The sequence below is a fragment of the Cynara cardunculus genome (genome assembly GCF_001531365.2).
Source record: "Cynara cardunculus var. scolymus isolate 2C chromosome LG 2, CcrdV1, whole genome shotgun sequence".
NCBI lineage: Eukaryota > Viridiplantae > Streptophyta > Magnoliopsida > Asterales > Asteraceae > Cynara > Cynara cardunculus.
The window spans coordinates 3,887,605-3,904,209 of record NC_037529.1 but is presented as its reverse complement, the minus strand read 5'-3'; the positions used below and the strand labels follow the sequence as shown (position 1 = coordinate 3,904,209).

At 31.9% G+C, this 16,605-nt stretch overlaps 2 protein-coding genes across 2 annotated transcripts; one reads left to right on the top strand and one right to left on the bottom strand.

Moving 5' to 3' along the window:
- The first annotated feature begins 219 nt into the window (after positions 1-219).
- Positions 220-5,117, top strand: LOC112504267. The gene is made up of 3 exons (XM_025108205.1): positions 220-704; positions 807-1,381; positions 4,762-5,117. The coding sequence occupies exons 1-3, from the start codon at positions 220-222 to the stop codon at positions 5,115-5,117; spliced, it is 1,416 nt and encodes a 471-aa protein (XP_024963973.1).
- Positions 5,118-5,770: 653 nt separating this feature from the next.
- LOC112507611 (protein Brevis radix-like 4) lies at positions 5,771-12,665 on the bottom strand. Its single transcript, XM_025112260.1, has 5 exons — positions 12,552-12,665; positions 11,987-12,420; positions 7,189-7,324; positions 6,655-7,055; positions 5,771-6,029 (listed from the first exon to the last, which is right to left on the bottom strand). Exons 1-5 carry the CDS (start codon positions 12,663-12,665, stop codon positions 5,951-5,953), a joined length of 1,164 nt encoding a protein of 387 aa, XP_024968028.1. The 3' UTR covers positions 5,771-5,950.
- Between the last annotated feature and the right edge of the window lie 3,940 nt (positions 12,666-16,605).

Here is a 16,605-nt window from a genome sequence, read left to right as displayed (position 1 = left end):
CGAAAACTTGCATTGCAAGTAAGAAGATAATCGTTGCATGCAAAAAAAAAACTAATAAAAGGAAACAACATTTAATTCCTTATAAGGTTCCATAAATGCAGATATACAACAAAAAGTAAAAGATTTGAAGAAATCTAATCAGTTTACGTATATATATATATATATATATATATATATATACACATATCATCCCTTCCAATCAAACCCTAACTTGCTGCAATGGATTCCAAGCTTCCTCACGAGATGAACATCGAGATTCTGTCACGAACATCCTTAAAAACCTTCGACACCATAGTTTCCACCAACAAAGAATTCCATGAACTCACATACGATCCCTATTTTCTTCGTCTCTACAAACAAAGAAACAACATCGTATCTGGTTTCATCGTACAACCCGTCGCCCGTTTGAGCTATTTCCGTGAGTTTGCACCATCACAAGAATCCACCGATCTTGATCTCGGGTTCCTATCGCGCGATGCTCGAATTCTCGCGACTTCGGAGCAAGGAATCATGGTGTTCGAGACTCGTCATCGTACGTGCCGTGGACTAGTCCGGTACCATGTCTGTAAACCTGCAACTAAACAAGTCGCGGCGTTGCCTAATCCGAAAACGCATTACTTAACCGAAAAGGTTGCGATCGTGGTGGTGGGTTCGCAGCCATTACATTACAAGATTCTAAGATTATCTCAACGGCATAACAAATAGTGAGTATCTTGAACGATTTCGTGTTCTTTTTAATTAAAGTTTAATCGGAGTAAATTACGATAAACAATCAATTTAATCGATCGTTTGTTTTGTTTTTCTAGTTCTTCGCCACGGCAAGGGAAGCTTTACACCGCATACTGTTGCGAAATCTTCGACTCAGCGACATTGGCATGGAAACTGTTGGACGATATAATGCTGCCCGACTGCGTTTTCTTGACGACTTCACAACCCATCAACATCGCGGGGTCGATCTACACGTTATTGACGAACAACAGCGTCTTGAAGTTTGATATCTATTCGGATAAATGGACGACGTTTCCGTTGCGAGTTCCAGACGATCCATTTAACGATTTGAAGCTCGTAAAGTATGAAGGGATGTTGGCATTGGCTCGTAAACCGTGGAACGGTGGTTGGGAGATTTGGATTGGTACGATGAATGAATCGTGGGAGAAAAAGTATGTTTTGAAGGAAAAGGAAGATAGATGTAGAGAAGGGACGTCCGTGGACCTCAACTCATTCTACGATTCAGACACGAGCGTTGTTGTTGATCATGATACACTCGAATTTTACGATTTTAAAAAAGGTGGTAGCATCAGTAAGATTAGATTGAGTCGTTATGCGCTTGCTGATCATATATTTGCTTTTAGATCGGATTTTGAACCAGTTGAGTTAAGGGGTCGGTCGATGATATAATTGACTAGTATTTCACATTTTATTTGTTTCAAAGAGTTGTATTTATATATATATATATATATATATATATCACTACTAGAAAATATATATTTCCTGCGGACAAAATCCACCGGCGGAAACCAAAAAAATCAACTTTCGTTGAGTTCTGCTGGAAATCCATCAGAAATCTGCCGTTAAATATATTCCGGCAATATTTTACAAAATTATTAACTCTAATTACAATAATTTAACGGCAGATTTCCGACGGTCGTATTACTCCAGAAAAGAAAATTTGCCTGAAAATTAATCACCGACGCCTCTTTTTCCGTCGGAAATGCTTTTTTCCGACGGATATAACCGTCGAAATATGGACATGTTTGGTGGTGATAGGTTTTGTTGCAGTAAAACGGTTAGTTATTTTAGAACGTTTAAAGGACTTTTTTTTATTCAAGATTCTTAAATTTCTCTTGGAATATAAAAATTATAATTCTGTTTGATAATTTTTTGATTTGAAGAAATTTGGTTGGCATAAAAAAGGAGTTTGATTGATGAATAATTTAAATAATCACTAAAAAGAGGGTAATTAAGGTTGTGTTTTTTTGAAGAGGTGTTAAGCTCTGTTTAAACTTTTCATTTATAAGAGGTAGTCCTAATGTCTAAAATCTGGATTAGTAAGATTGTTTGTTTTTACGTCTGAAGTCTGAAATTTGAATCGGTCAAACTAGTACAAAAATATAAAAGATAAATAGTTTTTACAAAAGTATAAAAAAATGAATAGTTTTTGCCGATAAATCTCTTTCAACCCCCAAAATAAGAACCATACGATAAAGGGCAGATTAGGATCAAGATGTATTAAGAGATACATTTGCCACTTAAAATTTCAGAGAACATTTAGAGCCTTTAAGCTCTTATTTCAAAAATAAAACAAACGTTCTTAATACTCAAATATCCAAACGAATCAAATTTCAAAGAAACGAATCAAATTTCAAAGATATTAAAAGGTAATTTTAAAAAAACAAATAAGTCCAACTTTTTAGTCTTTTTTCAATTGGTCATTCTAAAAACTTAGAACCTAATAATTTCCATATATGAAAAAGGAATGGATGTGGGGAGTTCATTTATAAACACAACAATTTTGGTGGATAAATTTAAAACTTAAATTATTTAATTTAAAAAAAAAATATTTAATATAAGAGTTCCTTATAATTAATCATATATAATCCAGTTATATAAAAAGCTATATGATAACATTTTTCAAATATTTTCTATAATAAATAATTATTTATTAATATACTAGTTGTGTACCCGCGTAATGCGGCGGGAGCCATGAATTTTAACGATTTTGAAGTTTCACTGGTTTTATAAGATAAGATTTGACGATGATATAGGTTACACTTGGTCTTTATATATTAATACAATTTTAATAAATAAGAGTTATGGTTCCAATTATAGACTATCGATGAAAAAAAATTGTATGACAATTTAAAATCCAATATATTTAAAATCCAACATATTAAAACGACTTCACAATTGTATTCGATTTACACCAAGAGCAAAGAACCAAGAAAATTGAGTTTTAAGATAAACACTCAAAACCAATAAAGAAAACTACAAATTTAACATATCATAAGCCATGAAAAGATTAAAAAAATGGGTTTTAGAATGAAATTTCAACTGCTTACCCTCTTTCTTGTCCATAAACTCAGATTAAGGTTGAATTAATACATGTATATATATATTTCAAAAAAACCCAAGAACATATTAATTCAAAACATATTATACAGTGCAATTTGGACAGCCTAACCCCAAAATATATAGTATATATATATATAAATAAATAACTATAAAAAATCGTAAATATTAAAAATATTTTTCACAGTATATATGATGTATAATAATATAATTAAGTAAAATACTATTCAATATTGGACTCATTTCGAAGGTATTAACGAGACGATTATAATGGTGTAACTTGTTAAAATAAAAATATATTTTTTAAACATGTTTTAATTGATATACAATTATGTATGTTAATTTGATAAAAGTTTAAAATGAAACATTTAAAAGTAAAGGATGTAAAGTAAATTAATTAATTAATTATAGGGGTATAAAATATAAATTTAAAATTATAATTTTAAAAAAAATGGTTTGTGAGAGGGTGAGTGTATGTGAGGAGAGGAGGGGGTGAAAAAGTGAAAAAGTGAGTATAAAGTGTATTATGGTCATTTAGAGTTTTAAGACTTTTGTTAAATTTGGTTAATAAGATAGTATAGATAATTTTTTTCATAATAACACTATAAATACATTTTATCAGATTATAAAATCAAAACATGTAACAGTATCTCCAATACATTCTTTAAATAAAAGTTCTTTAAAATGAAAAATCAAAACTCAAAAACTGTATAAAAATTGCATCAAAACTCTAATAAATTCTTTATTTCGAAGATTATAACATTGATTATTATTAAACTATGATATATATATATATATATATATATAATAAAATATTATTTCTCTTCGATAAAATTTAATATCCATGTTTTCTTATTGTCGTTCTGACTGATTTTGGTTGTTGGCCTCAATTTGAGGTGCCTTCTGTCGGTTTTATGGTTTCTCTTTGGTTGGTTTTGTTTTCGTCAGTTGTTGATTTGTCTCCTTGTAGATTTCGTTGTTTTGTTCTTCCCCTTGTACATTAAATAGATTGATATCTGATTTTGAACTGGAAGCTTTGATTGATGGTGACAGCGGCGTTCCCTATACGATCCAAAGCCCGGTTTGCTTCACATTCTTCTTGATTGTCTGGTTCATCTTCCTGATTTCTCATAAAATTCCTCTTTCCGCATTGAATTTTGTTTAATTTTTCAAAATAAAATTTGTAAAGAGGTAAATACCCCTCTGACCAATAACGGAGTTAGTGATCAGAGATCATTTTCAGAGCAAAATGAGAACCACAAGAATGTTTTCTAGGCTTATCAAAGTTTAGGTCTCACTTCCAGACTTTTCACTAAACCTTAGGGACCAAATTTGAGTTTACTCTAATGAAAAGTATCACAACAGAATTGGCTTTATAAAATGATTAAAATGTTTGAGTATTCTAATACCATATTTTATAGGAGTTAAGTTTATAAAGCCAAACTACAAAGCGTCATATCTAAAAGTGTTACAATAAGTTTATAAGATATTTTAACAAGTTTTTAAGACACTTTTAAAATAAGGTATCGTAGTAGCTATTTTATAGGACATTTGTGTTTATACAACATTGTTTCAAATAGTGTCGTATAAAATAACTAATACGACCATTTATTTTAAAAAGGTTCTAAAAAACTTGTTAAAACATTCTATAAGCTTATTGTAACATTTTTAGATAAAAAGTTTTTTTGTTAGATCTTATAACCGCAAGTCCTAGAAAGTACCCTTTTAGTACGCTTGAAAATCTTCGAAACCATGTGTTGCACCATCAAAGAAATCAGCAAGCTCAAATATGGTCCGTATTTTCTCCATCTCGACAAGCGAAGAAACAACATAGTATCCGGTTTTTCGCGTACAAACCATCAAATGGTTTACACGAGTTTGCACCGTCAAATGATTCCGCTGATCTCGATCTTGGTTTTCTTTCACCTGATGATCGCATTCTTGCAACTCCCGAAAAAGGAATCATCGTGTTTGAGAGTCCCCATCCTAGGCATCATGGCCGGGAATTTTACTACGTTTGTAAACCTGAGACCGACCACGTTTTCTAATTTCCTATTAATCCCGAAACTAGGAATGTCGTCAAAAACGTTGCGATCATGGGAGTGGGTTCGAACCCGTAAGAATTTCACCCAAAAATGTGCTAATCATATTCAAGGGGCTTTTGTTGTTCTTGAAGCATAATGAGCAATTAACGACCTTGTTTTTTTTCCTGTTTTTAAAATTTTCGCAACAATGGGACAAGCAATACACCAAATGTCTTTTTTTGCTGTGAAGTTTCAAATGTAAAAAAGTTGTTAAACGAAAACAGTTTTGTCTCACGTGAACCTAACCCTACTTATAGTATTTATATATAGCTTTCCTTTGTTCTATATATAACAATATGTATAGAGGGTTGGGTTCACGTGAGACCAAGAGTTTTTCGTGAGACCCGTAAGACGAATTTATGTTCATTGATCAACTTTATAAGTTAATGATTTAATGGTCTAAAGTTGCACGGTGGCAATTTTGTGATTATTGAGAAGTCTCGTGGCAATTTTGTGATTATGAATGTTCAGATTGTAGATCTAATCCAATGGTTGAGAATTGATCTTACATGTCTCACGAAAAACTCTTGTTCACACATGATTCCAAGTCTATATAGAGAACATGAATACTCATTAAGTTCCATCCACCATAAAAGACATATATTTCCTTAACAAAAGTAATAACACAATCTCTAATTTAAGATTTGTTGTCAAAAAAGGAAAACTCTTTCAACTCATGGTTGAAATCGAGTTACATCATCTATATATATAAAATATCGTTCTTTTGAAAAGCAACTTAATGAAGTTCCACATATTCTTATAAGCAACAACAACAACAGCAGTAAGGGTTTTGTTGATCACAAATATTGTTTATGGATCCTTGCTCTATTCTCTTCCCACCACAATCTTGCGTGCACCTCCCCGAATTTTTCTCGACTGCAATGCAATTCTAACATCGCGTTATGCACCGATCGTTTTTACTTATTTTACCTTAGAGCATTCACAATGATGGGTTTTTTATTCACGAGTTTTCTTAAACAATGCGATGCGGCTCGCAAACTTAGGTGGCTAAGGGAAAAAAATGGTATCCACAAGCTAACAAGCAAAAAGAGGCTCTTTTTTAGTTTCTGTCTGAAAGGCATTTTACTTCACTAATTGAACATAGAACTCGTCATCAAACTTGATCTCTATATTTGAACGGCAAAATATTGGCCTAGATATTTCAAAATTATTATTATATTGGTTTTTGTAATTATTTATATATATTTAATATATTAATTATTTAGTGTTCAATAGACCCATCATTTTTTTAATGTTCGACCTTTTCTTGCCGGGCTAAACTTTGGGGGTAAAAATAGGCCCAAATGAGCTTTTTTAGGATCAGACAGATTTTTCGGGCCTGTCTGGCCTGGGCCTGAGCCTGAGCCCGCTTTTTGTGGTCGGGCTTCAAGCTGGGGGTTTCCATGCATCTCTAATCTTAGGTGGCTCGAAAGCTCTCCATTGTGGATGCTCTTATCGAAAGTCAGGCGTAGTTAAATTGAAAAAAACTACGTCAACGAACCTGAATCTGACACGTCTGAGTTCCCGTAAGCCGCCTGGAAGAGCTTTGATGGTGATGTAGACTCCTGGCTCGTCCTGTTCCACCCATTCGTTCTCGACATCACTGACATTGCTGATGGATAGCTCTCCTGAGCGATCGGCTTCTCTTGACGAGCTCGTTCTTATAGAGGCGTCCACGGATGATGTTTCCGTTTTAGCCCCACTAATACTTGATAGTTTTGGAGTAGCAGTGAGACCAGAGGAGTCCCGGTTGGATCGAACCATCACCGAGCTCGGGTGATCAAGTGAATCAGATGACGAGTATCCCATTCCCATCGGGCGGTATAAGGTACGAGGTAGCCTTTCTTTACTCAAAGGTGGTGTTATTGGACTGTCTCCAATAGATTCGAATTTCAAACTACTCTGTTAGACCAAGAAATTGAATTAACCTCATAATCAATCATTAACAGGAAAATGATCAATTCGAAACAATGTGATGATAAGCACATATATCATATATATATATATGTATGTATAATTACGATATGTTTGCCACCTCGTCTTCGGATCTTGGAGGCGTTGGAAGCGGAAACGCTTGCCGGTTTAACCTCTGGACGTTGTAAAGCTCCATTACTTTGTCGTAATTCTCTTGCCACCATTTTTGAGCTTGCCATTTATTAAACATCTCTCGGCTACCAAAAAAATAACCCAAAAAAACTAGAGTCAAAAGTTTTGATATGCCATGTTACAAGAAAATAGGTCTTTTGAGAGTGGCAATTTCATATAGAGTAACTATTTCTCAAGTTTCATGTACAAAGCTAAAGCAAACCCCGACTGGAGGTGGGTCATGGGGGTAAGACATATTGGACTTTTATCTTAAAAGGTAGAACAGTTGTTTCCGTAAGCCCTCGCAAATGCAATGTATGTTATAAGGGAGAAAGTATGCTAAAAATGAAAATCTAGATAAGAGTGAACAATAAAAACAAGTATGCTAATAGTGATAATAAAGAATAACAACAATTTTTTTTTTATTGAATTCTCATATCAGATAGACACGGATCATCAAACAAATATATATATATATATATATACTTGGGATCATGTGAGACCAGCCTGTTTTCGTGAGACCCGTGAGACCAGTATTTTACACGTAAACTTCACAGCAAAAATGCTGTGAAGGTGACTTTTTAAAACCTTCACAGTGTTTTTGCTGTGAAAGTTCGACTTTTTTTAAACCTTCACAGTGTTTTTGCTGTGAAGTTTACGTGTAAAATGCTGGTCTCACGAAAATAGGCTGGTCTCACGTGAACCCAACCCTATATATATATATATATATAGAGAGAGAGAGAGAGAGAGAGGAGTGATCATATGAAAACCGTCTTCATATGTGTAAACCGTGCAAACTACCTTCATCTGTCGATTTCATTGTTTAATCTTATGAAATTTTTTCATGAAATTGTTTAATCTTGTAAAATTGTTTCATATAATAGTTTTTTTGATGAAGTTGTTTCATATATGGTTGTGAAATTGTTTCATATAATACTTTTTTTGATGAAGTTGTTTCATGTATTTCTCTAACATTAATGAAACTGTTTCATGTATTTCTCTAAAATTAAAATAATGAAGATGATAATATCTATGATTAACACTTCTCACAATAAAAATGATTAATCAACCTCTCATAATTACAAAAAAATGAACAAAATGAAAAATTATGATTGGTTGAATACTGTTTGCACGGTTTGTACAAATTGAGTGGTTTGCATTTGATCGCTCCCATATATATATATATATATATATATATATATCCTTTTTCCTAAAAGGATTTTAGAGAGAGATTCAGAAAGAAATTCCACAAATTTTCATATGTTCAGTATTTTGAGTAAAATATGGATAAAATTGACTTGTAAGAACAACTTCAATAACTATGTTACTTTTAAAAAATTGGAGATTTGGGAAAATTTTGTTCCAACAGCTTTGTTAAACTCCCTCTATAATAGAGAAAAAAGTAAAGAGAATTGAGAAATCTTCAAATTTAGAATAAAAGAGAAAGTATAGCATACCTGTTGAAGATGCTTTAAATTCCTCTATTTATTGGTTATCAGTAGCATAAAAAAGCTAAATTAGGCGTCAGATCACTAACTCTATGGATTGTATTAAAAATCCAAAGGCATAATAGACTTGTAGTTAAGGCCATATTATATGTAACTCACGTTAATCATGTATTCCACTCAAATAGAAAAACATAAAACCAAACCACTCTTATTGACCAAGAGGGGACAACCTCCCGTTTCTTTTCTTTTTCCCAAAACTGAAAACACATTGATTTAGATCTAAGAAACCAAATGAACCTAATAAAACCTATATAGAATATAAGGTTTGAAAAGGGTATGACTCTGTAGGTGAAATTGATTTGCATCTAAAAGGTGGTCACAGTTGATGGGACATTCCTCCTTTTAATATTAGAACATAGTCCTGTATGCCTTATTGGATTGCAGTTCTCTGTCTTGAAGGAATCCTATGAATATATGAGAAAATCTATGGATCCTTATACATTGCTAAATGTATTACTATTTACTTCTTTTTTCACATACGTCAACATCAAAACTTACTTTTACATTTTTAATATATGATTTGACTTGATTTTGACATTAAAATGATGTGTATAACATCACATTTTCATGAGATAAGAATATTTTACAAAACATCAATTAAATAGAAATAGATTGGTGAGAAATTTATCCTCATAAAGTAATGGACAATCAATTGAATTCTTTTAGAAAAAGCAAGAATTCCATCATTTCATTATGAAAAAAGAAGCATTTTTTGGTCAAATGTCCACCTTGACTCATGAGAATTCATTGACATAATAACACCAAGTGAAAAACCATCCTGTCAAAAAGAATTTTGAAGCCATCTATCTCATCAATTACAAGATAAATCAAGAGTAGATGGGACCCTCAAACTTGATATCTAATTAATACTGTCAAAAGCCAATGATTATCCGATATCGTATTTTAACTCATAGTATTTTTCTCTTTATATACAACAAATACCCATGCATAATCCTCACATATGATCAATTAAAACCCCTTAGGCTTTGCCAGTAAATAAGTGTACAATTCGACCAATGATCCATTGATCGACATACTATTTACTGGTGTGAAAGAAGAGAGAGGTTTTGTTCCATAACTTGAAACTTGATGACTATTGGCAAGACATGTTTTTGATTGTTGTCATCTTGACCATCACAAAATGACAAACCACAGAAATGTAAAAAAGTTGGAGAAGGAGACCATTCTCCGACAGCATTTTGGTAAAAAAGCATACCAAGAAAACAAAATATTTTAAACTTGGACCCACTAAAGAAATAGTAATGAACAATGAGTAACAATTTTTGGAGTTTTTCTCATAAAAGATTGGAGTGCTATTAATTTTCCTAATGGGACCTTCCTCATGATGATGCTTTCAGTACTATTCGGACAGTTTTAAGGATCTTATACCAATTTGCTTTCAAACCATATTAAACTTCCATCAAAATTGCACATCTAACACAAAGAGGTTTTTACCTACTTAAAAAAAGCATCATATTCTTACTTTCCAAGTAAACTTTTTGCATTTCGTAAGGATATCTACCTTCTTACTGGTTAAACACCAAGATCCATGATACATATAGAGTTTGTATGTGAATCTTGTTCATACCAGATATAAGTATACGTAAGTAAAGAATATGAATAACAACCCTTTTAAAAATTATATAAAATAAAATATTGTAATTATTATAATAATGGGTATATATTTTGTTAAATCAAGCAGGGGTTTCTTGGAATAGGAGCTAAAATAGACTTTGATGACTTTCTCTTATAATTACAAAAGACTTTTTTTGCATGGTGTGGACAATTTCAAAGAAAATAATGATTTTGATGATTGTGTCACCTACCAAAGAAACCATTACATGTCATGTTAAATTACAAATTCTAAACAAAATTCAAATTCAAGATTCATTGTCTTTTCAGCAAGCAATCCATTACATTTTTAACAAAACAAAACCTTGGCCATGCCAAAAAAGTATAAAAATGCCTTCTTTTGTAAAAGTAATTGATATATTTGGAAAACCAATTTATTTTTAATTTAATAATTCGAAATTTAATGAATAAAATTCTACTCAGGATATTTAAAATCTTGTTTATGGTGTATAAAATTACCTCATCCCCTATATAAATCCCCAAATGGGTTTAATTCTAGTAGCATTGGTTGGTTCACATTAAAAATTGCAGTGCATAACTTTTAATTTGGTAGGAACTCAAGTAGTCTTCCATCTACCTTATGACTCAATAGTTGCTTCTCATAATGAGGAACTATCACTATAGACAAACTTGAGTATCAACCTCTCTCTAATCACATCTAATTTGAAATAGTAACAATAACACCATTAATCCTCGGAATCTATCTATAATCAAGATCACTCATGCCCATATGTAACTCGGGTTTGTTTTCGGTTCTTGAAAATAGATAAAATATTGAGTACTAAGATCATCTCCTATCACAGTAAAAAAAACACTGGATTGGTGGGTCCAGTAACACCAAAAAATCAATCCATCTCTGACCAGAGTGCATTTGAACAGGAACACGACATATATACCGTTTATCTCCCCTCTCCATCAAAATGTCATTCTTTTTTGCCTTGCGATTGGAGTTTCCTGACCGGCAAAACGACATTTACCCATAGGGTTGGAAATACCCTAACGGGTGAATAGGGTTTTTTGTGGGCCCAATAACACAAAATATATATCCATCTCCAACCAAACGGTATATATGTCATTTGAACATGAACACACCCTATATGCTGTTTCACTCCCATCTCCGGCAAAAAACGCCCTTCTTTATGCCTGCCGGTTGGAGTTTTCGAGCCGGGAAAATGGCGTTTTTACCACACGGTTGGAAACGCCCTAACGGGTGAATTGGGTCTTTTGTTTCGTGATAGTGAAAACAGTTGAACACTTGGTTAAATTGGTTTCTTCCTAAATGACCAATCAATATGTTTATGAAAACAGAACAATCTACAAAAGATAGTTAAATGTTTGAGTATTGATCAACAAAACGATGTATTCGATTTCGGGCAAAGGTTTTCATAAATGGTTGGATTCATTTTGAAGATTCAAACATTCCTGTTTTTGAATTCGATTTGATATGGTGTTTAAAATTAATAAACATATAATGTGGACAGAACAATTTCTATGGCATAAGAATGAATCAATGGTGTGAACAGAATCGAATAGAAGTGCAGCAGAAGAAACACACAGTCAAAAAGGAGGAGCAATTAGAATCATCAATGGAAGAGTATGATGAATTACCTGAACCTGATTCGCTTAAGATCGTTACCGCCACGTGGCAGGGAGACAAAAGTGATGAGCACGCCAGGTTCCACCTGAGCAACCCACTCTTTCGGTTCATTTTCCTCCTCCAACACGATCGGGTCGGGTCTCCGACCACTTGCTGAAGCGGACAACGTCCCCACCGACACGTCTCCTCCTCCGCCACTCCCCATCGATATCCCCTTCAACCTCGCCTCCATTTCCTTCCCCCATACCCTACCGGAACTCGAATTTTTGCTCCCGTTCCGCCGGTACGACCACCGGAATCGCTCCGACACAGACGTCGACAAGTCCGATTCTACATCGTTGCTCTTTTGTAACTGCTGTTGTGGAGTCATCATCATCGTCGCTCCTGTACAAGGATTGCAACTCCGGTAGGCTGAGCCAGACGCTTTAAGCGCCATATCCTTGATCTGTAACACAAATTCAATCAACAACAGAGCATTTCATAATCATTTTAAGTAAAAATCCATAACCAATCAATGCACCATATGAATTGTTCCGCGAAGTTCAAACACGATCTAATCCAATTACAAGTACTCACCTGGGATGTCAATGTCTTGATGGCTTGTTTGTTGGCAGGAGTACTGCCGCCATTAACTCGATTTGATTCATCAGTCTCATCAGGTTGCTTGGAACGAGCAATGCATGTTAGCATCTTGTGAAGTAAAATTGATTACGAAATTCCAAGGGAATTGATTGATTATGAAGAGAGAAAAGAAGAGAAGGTTTGATAGAGAGTAAAGAAGGGCAAATAATCATGTGTTGGTGCTCAGGGTCTTTTATTACGTCCCCCATTTCCGCCATTGAAGAGATTCTCTGTCCATTTGAGTTTATTTTTAAATAGAAAAATTTTAATTCAATAATTAATTACAAAATACTAATTTTGTTCTAAATTTTCATTTGTTTCATATGAGTTTTGAAAATTACCAAAAAAAAATCAAATTTATCGTAAATTACAAATTTGGTCCTCGTGGTTTGATGAAAAATGCATTTTTTGTCCCTACAATTTCAGAATTACAATATGGTTATCTTGGTTTGTAAAAATATCCGTATTTGGTCCCTCTCTCTAACCGCCATTACAAAAATTCCGATACATGAGGGACATTTTTGTTATTTTATCCATTTTTATCTTTTAACCAATCAAAATCGATTTATATGATTTGGGCCTTGTTGATTTTGATCGAGTAAATTAAAAAGACGAAAATACCTCTTACTTAATGGAATTTTTTTATAAGCATTAAATAGAAGTATCAAATTTGGATATTTTTGTAAACCATAATGACCATTTTGTAATATTAAAACTGTAGAGATGAAAAGTGTTATTTTTGACGAATCACAGGGATCAAATTTATAGTTTACTCTACTTTTTTGTGATTTCTGAACTTTAATAATATAAAATTAAAATATTAGATGAAAATTGGTTATATTTTTATTATCTAATATTATTAATCACTTGTTTGTGTGATAAATGTTACTAAGAACATCCACACCGTATCGTAATATCACTTTCACTTTTAATTGCATTTCAGTGTAGGTAAATTGCATGTGTATAGATGGTAATTACAAAAGTTGACATGACATAATTGAAAATATAAATGAATTACAGTGATATGGATGATCTAACTTGTATGTAATATTGATTTTTAATACATAATTTAATAAAATACTTCATTATGATATAATAAAACAAAGACAAAACAAGCGTTTAGAAAATAAATGTCTTTTAAGTTTACAAAAATTGCATGCTTAATCGTTAAGCCTTTGTTAAAGGAGTATAAGATTACATCTTAAATAAACACATATTTTTCTGTGCAGCTGTTATATAATTCAAGCTACTGATAACAGGTAAGTAGAGAGACTGTTTCCATTAATACCATAAACTTGTGAAAAATATATATGAAGAAAAATTATAGAAATAAAAATTTGTTAAAATGGTTTTGTAAGCTAGAAGTGTTTGTAAAGAATTGAAGTGCATGAAACTGGAAAAAGTATAACGAGAACAGGAGTATGGGAAAATCTTCTTTAGATGTCATCAGTTCGAATATTGAAAGTCTGGAATGCCACTGGTATTTTCATGATTGTTCTCCAGTATCCATGGGATTAGTCGAAGCGCGCACAAGATGTCTCGAAAACCCACGATTGAATAAAAATAAAAATAAAAACGCAAGCAGTCAACAGTGGTAGGAAATGTTAACATAAGTAAGCATGTATGTAAGGGGGGAAAAGTAAAGCAGATAGTAAAGTTCCAAAGTACCAAACCAGTTGAAATAAAAGTACAAAATGACTCTCTTACTCCAACCATGTAAGAACGTTGACATATTAGCTGTCGACTTTCCACGCTCGTTTAGAATACCTCATAATTCCTATAAACGTATGCTTCCTTCGTCTTGCATCTTTAATAAAGAACCTCATGGGATTAGCTTAATCGACAACAAACTTTAAGCCTTTGCCCTCTGAGGATCCTTCTCAAAGCTCACCAGTTTAAGTCTTGCAAAACCACTGAAAATTTTCCTGATTGTTTTCAAAGATCTCGAAAATTAGTGAAGATACACGTAAGTTATCAGGGACACCCAGATTAAAAAAAAACCTGTATTTTTTGTATCTAATTATATGATTAATTAAAAAATATATTTGAGTATCTTATTGAATAAAATGTGAAACCATAGTGACCATTTTATAACATTGCATATGTATACCAAAATCAATACCATTTATGTAATGTAATGTAACAATATCTTCATATTAATTAAGGGGTTGTTTATCAAACGCTTACTTAGGTAAGTGAACATCAAGTTATATTACCTTACCGGATGAATATGGTAAGGACAAAAAATCTTACCTGGTAAGAGCGAGACAAAGACCAAAAGTCTTACCCGGTAATTAAGTGAGGTCGACGACTTTTACTATGGTAAGCGCTTACCAAGTAAATTGTTGCGTATGATACCGTTTAAGTGGACTAAAATCTTACCCGGTAAGTAAATGATAGTGTTAGATTTACCGGTAAACGCTTACTGGGTAAGTGTTTGGTAAACGATCCCTAAGTAATTCTCCTTTTCTTTAAAAAAAATATAATTTGGTCCAGGAGGTATGTGAGTCTCTAGCTTTTTAGGAGGTCAGAGGTTCAAACTTCACCAAAGGTGAACAGTGTATATGAGTTTATTTGTTATATCTGTCGTATATAAATATTATATACTTAAAAAAAGATAATTTGTCACATAAACTCAATATTTGACAAAATATCGTGTTTCGTCCATGTAGTTTTGAAATTATAAGACGACCATCATGGTCTGTAAAAACGTCCGGATTTAGTATCTACCTCTAATGGCCGTTATAAAATTCCATTAAATAAGGGGCATTTTTATTATTTATCGATTTTTTTATTTGTTACCCAATTAGAATCAATTTTATGATTTTAGTCTATGTGGTTTATGATTGAGTAAGATACAAAAAAAATCAACAAAAAAACAAAAACAAATCTTATTTAACAGAAATTTTTAACGATTGTTAAAAGGACTGACTAAATTCAGACGTTTTTATAAACCATGATAGCCATCTTATGATTTTAAAACTGTAAAGATGAAAAGTGTTACTTTCGACAACCAAATTGGAGTAGTTGACTCTAACCAAAATTTTGGATTTGGTTTTTATGATATCAACATTTTTTTGTTATGACTAGAAGGATACTTGCGCAATGTTGCGAGATAAATCTCGATTTTAATATTTAGTTTTATTTTTTGTCTCTATGATATAATATGATTTTATGTGGTTTTGAGAATGCGGTAATGTTTTTTTTTTTTTTTGAATGAAATATAAATTTGAAATAATATATAAATTTGAAATAAATAAATAAATCGATATTAGTATCAAATTAACTATTTAATAGTTTAATTCAATTTTTAGTTATAATTTAATTTAAATTTAATAACAATGTACTTTATTTTTGGTTTAATAATATATTTTTTTATAAAGATAATAATTAAAATATTTTATTAGAACTCAATAATTATCTTAATTTTATTGTAGATTTTCTATATCTAAAATGAATGTTTATCTTGTATTTGATTATGTTCATCTGCAGTTAGTCAAAAATTTAAAGTTGTACTTTTAATAAGTTGTATTTAGGCAAAGTTACTTGTAATCTTGAACTTTAAGCAATATACGTCAATAAACAGTACTTTTATGTATAAAAATGGTTTTTAAAAGTTTTTATCAAATACTTTATAATATAACTAGAAGCGTACTCGCGCAATGCAGCGACATACATCGTGATTTTAATATTTCATTTTATTCTTTATCTCAGTCGATGTTATAATATGACTTTATGTGATTTTGAGAAAGTGATGATGTTTTTATTTTTGAATAAAATATATGTTTGAAGATATCATAAAAAATTGACAAAAATATATCGATATTAGTATCAAATTAACAATTTGAAATTCACCATTTTTTGTGTAATTTTTTTTATTCAATTTTATTATAATTTAATTTATGTACAATAACGAAGTAATTTATATTTGGTTTAATAATATAATTTTTTTATAAAGCTAATAATTAATTATTTTGTTGGAACTCGATAATTATCCTAATTATATTTT

Coding starts and splice junctions, on each gene's coding strand:
- LOC112504267 (XM_025108205.1), top strand. CDS start 220: ATGGATTCCAAGCTTCCTCACGAGATGAACATCGAGATTCTGTCACGA. Junction 705..806: donor TCTCAACGGCATAACAAATA/GTGAGTATCTTG, acceptor TTGTTTTTCTAG/TTCTTCGCCACGGCAAGGGA. Junction 1,382..4,761: donor TGAACCAGTTGAGTTAAGGG/GTCGGTCGATGA, acceptor TTTTTTTGTTAG/ATCTTATAACCGCAAGTCCT.
- LOC112507611 (XM_025112260.1), bottom strand. CDS start 12,665: ATGCTAACATGCATTGCTCGTTCCAAGCAACCTGATGAGACTGATGAA. Junction 12,421..12,551: donor TCAAGACATTGACATCCCAG/GTGAGTACTTGT, acceptor TTTGTGTTACAG/ATCAAGGATATGGCGCTTAA. Junction 7,056..7,188: donor CTCCAAGATCCGAAGACGAG/GTGGCAAACATA, acceptor TTGGTCTAACAG/AGTAGTTTGAAATTCGAATC.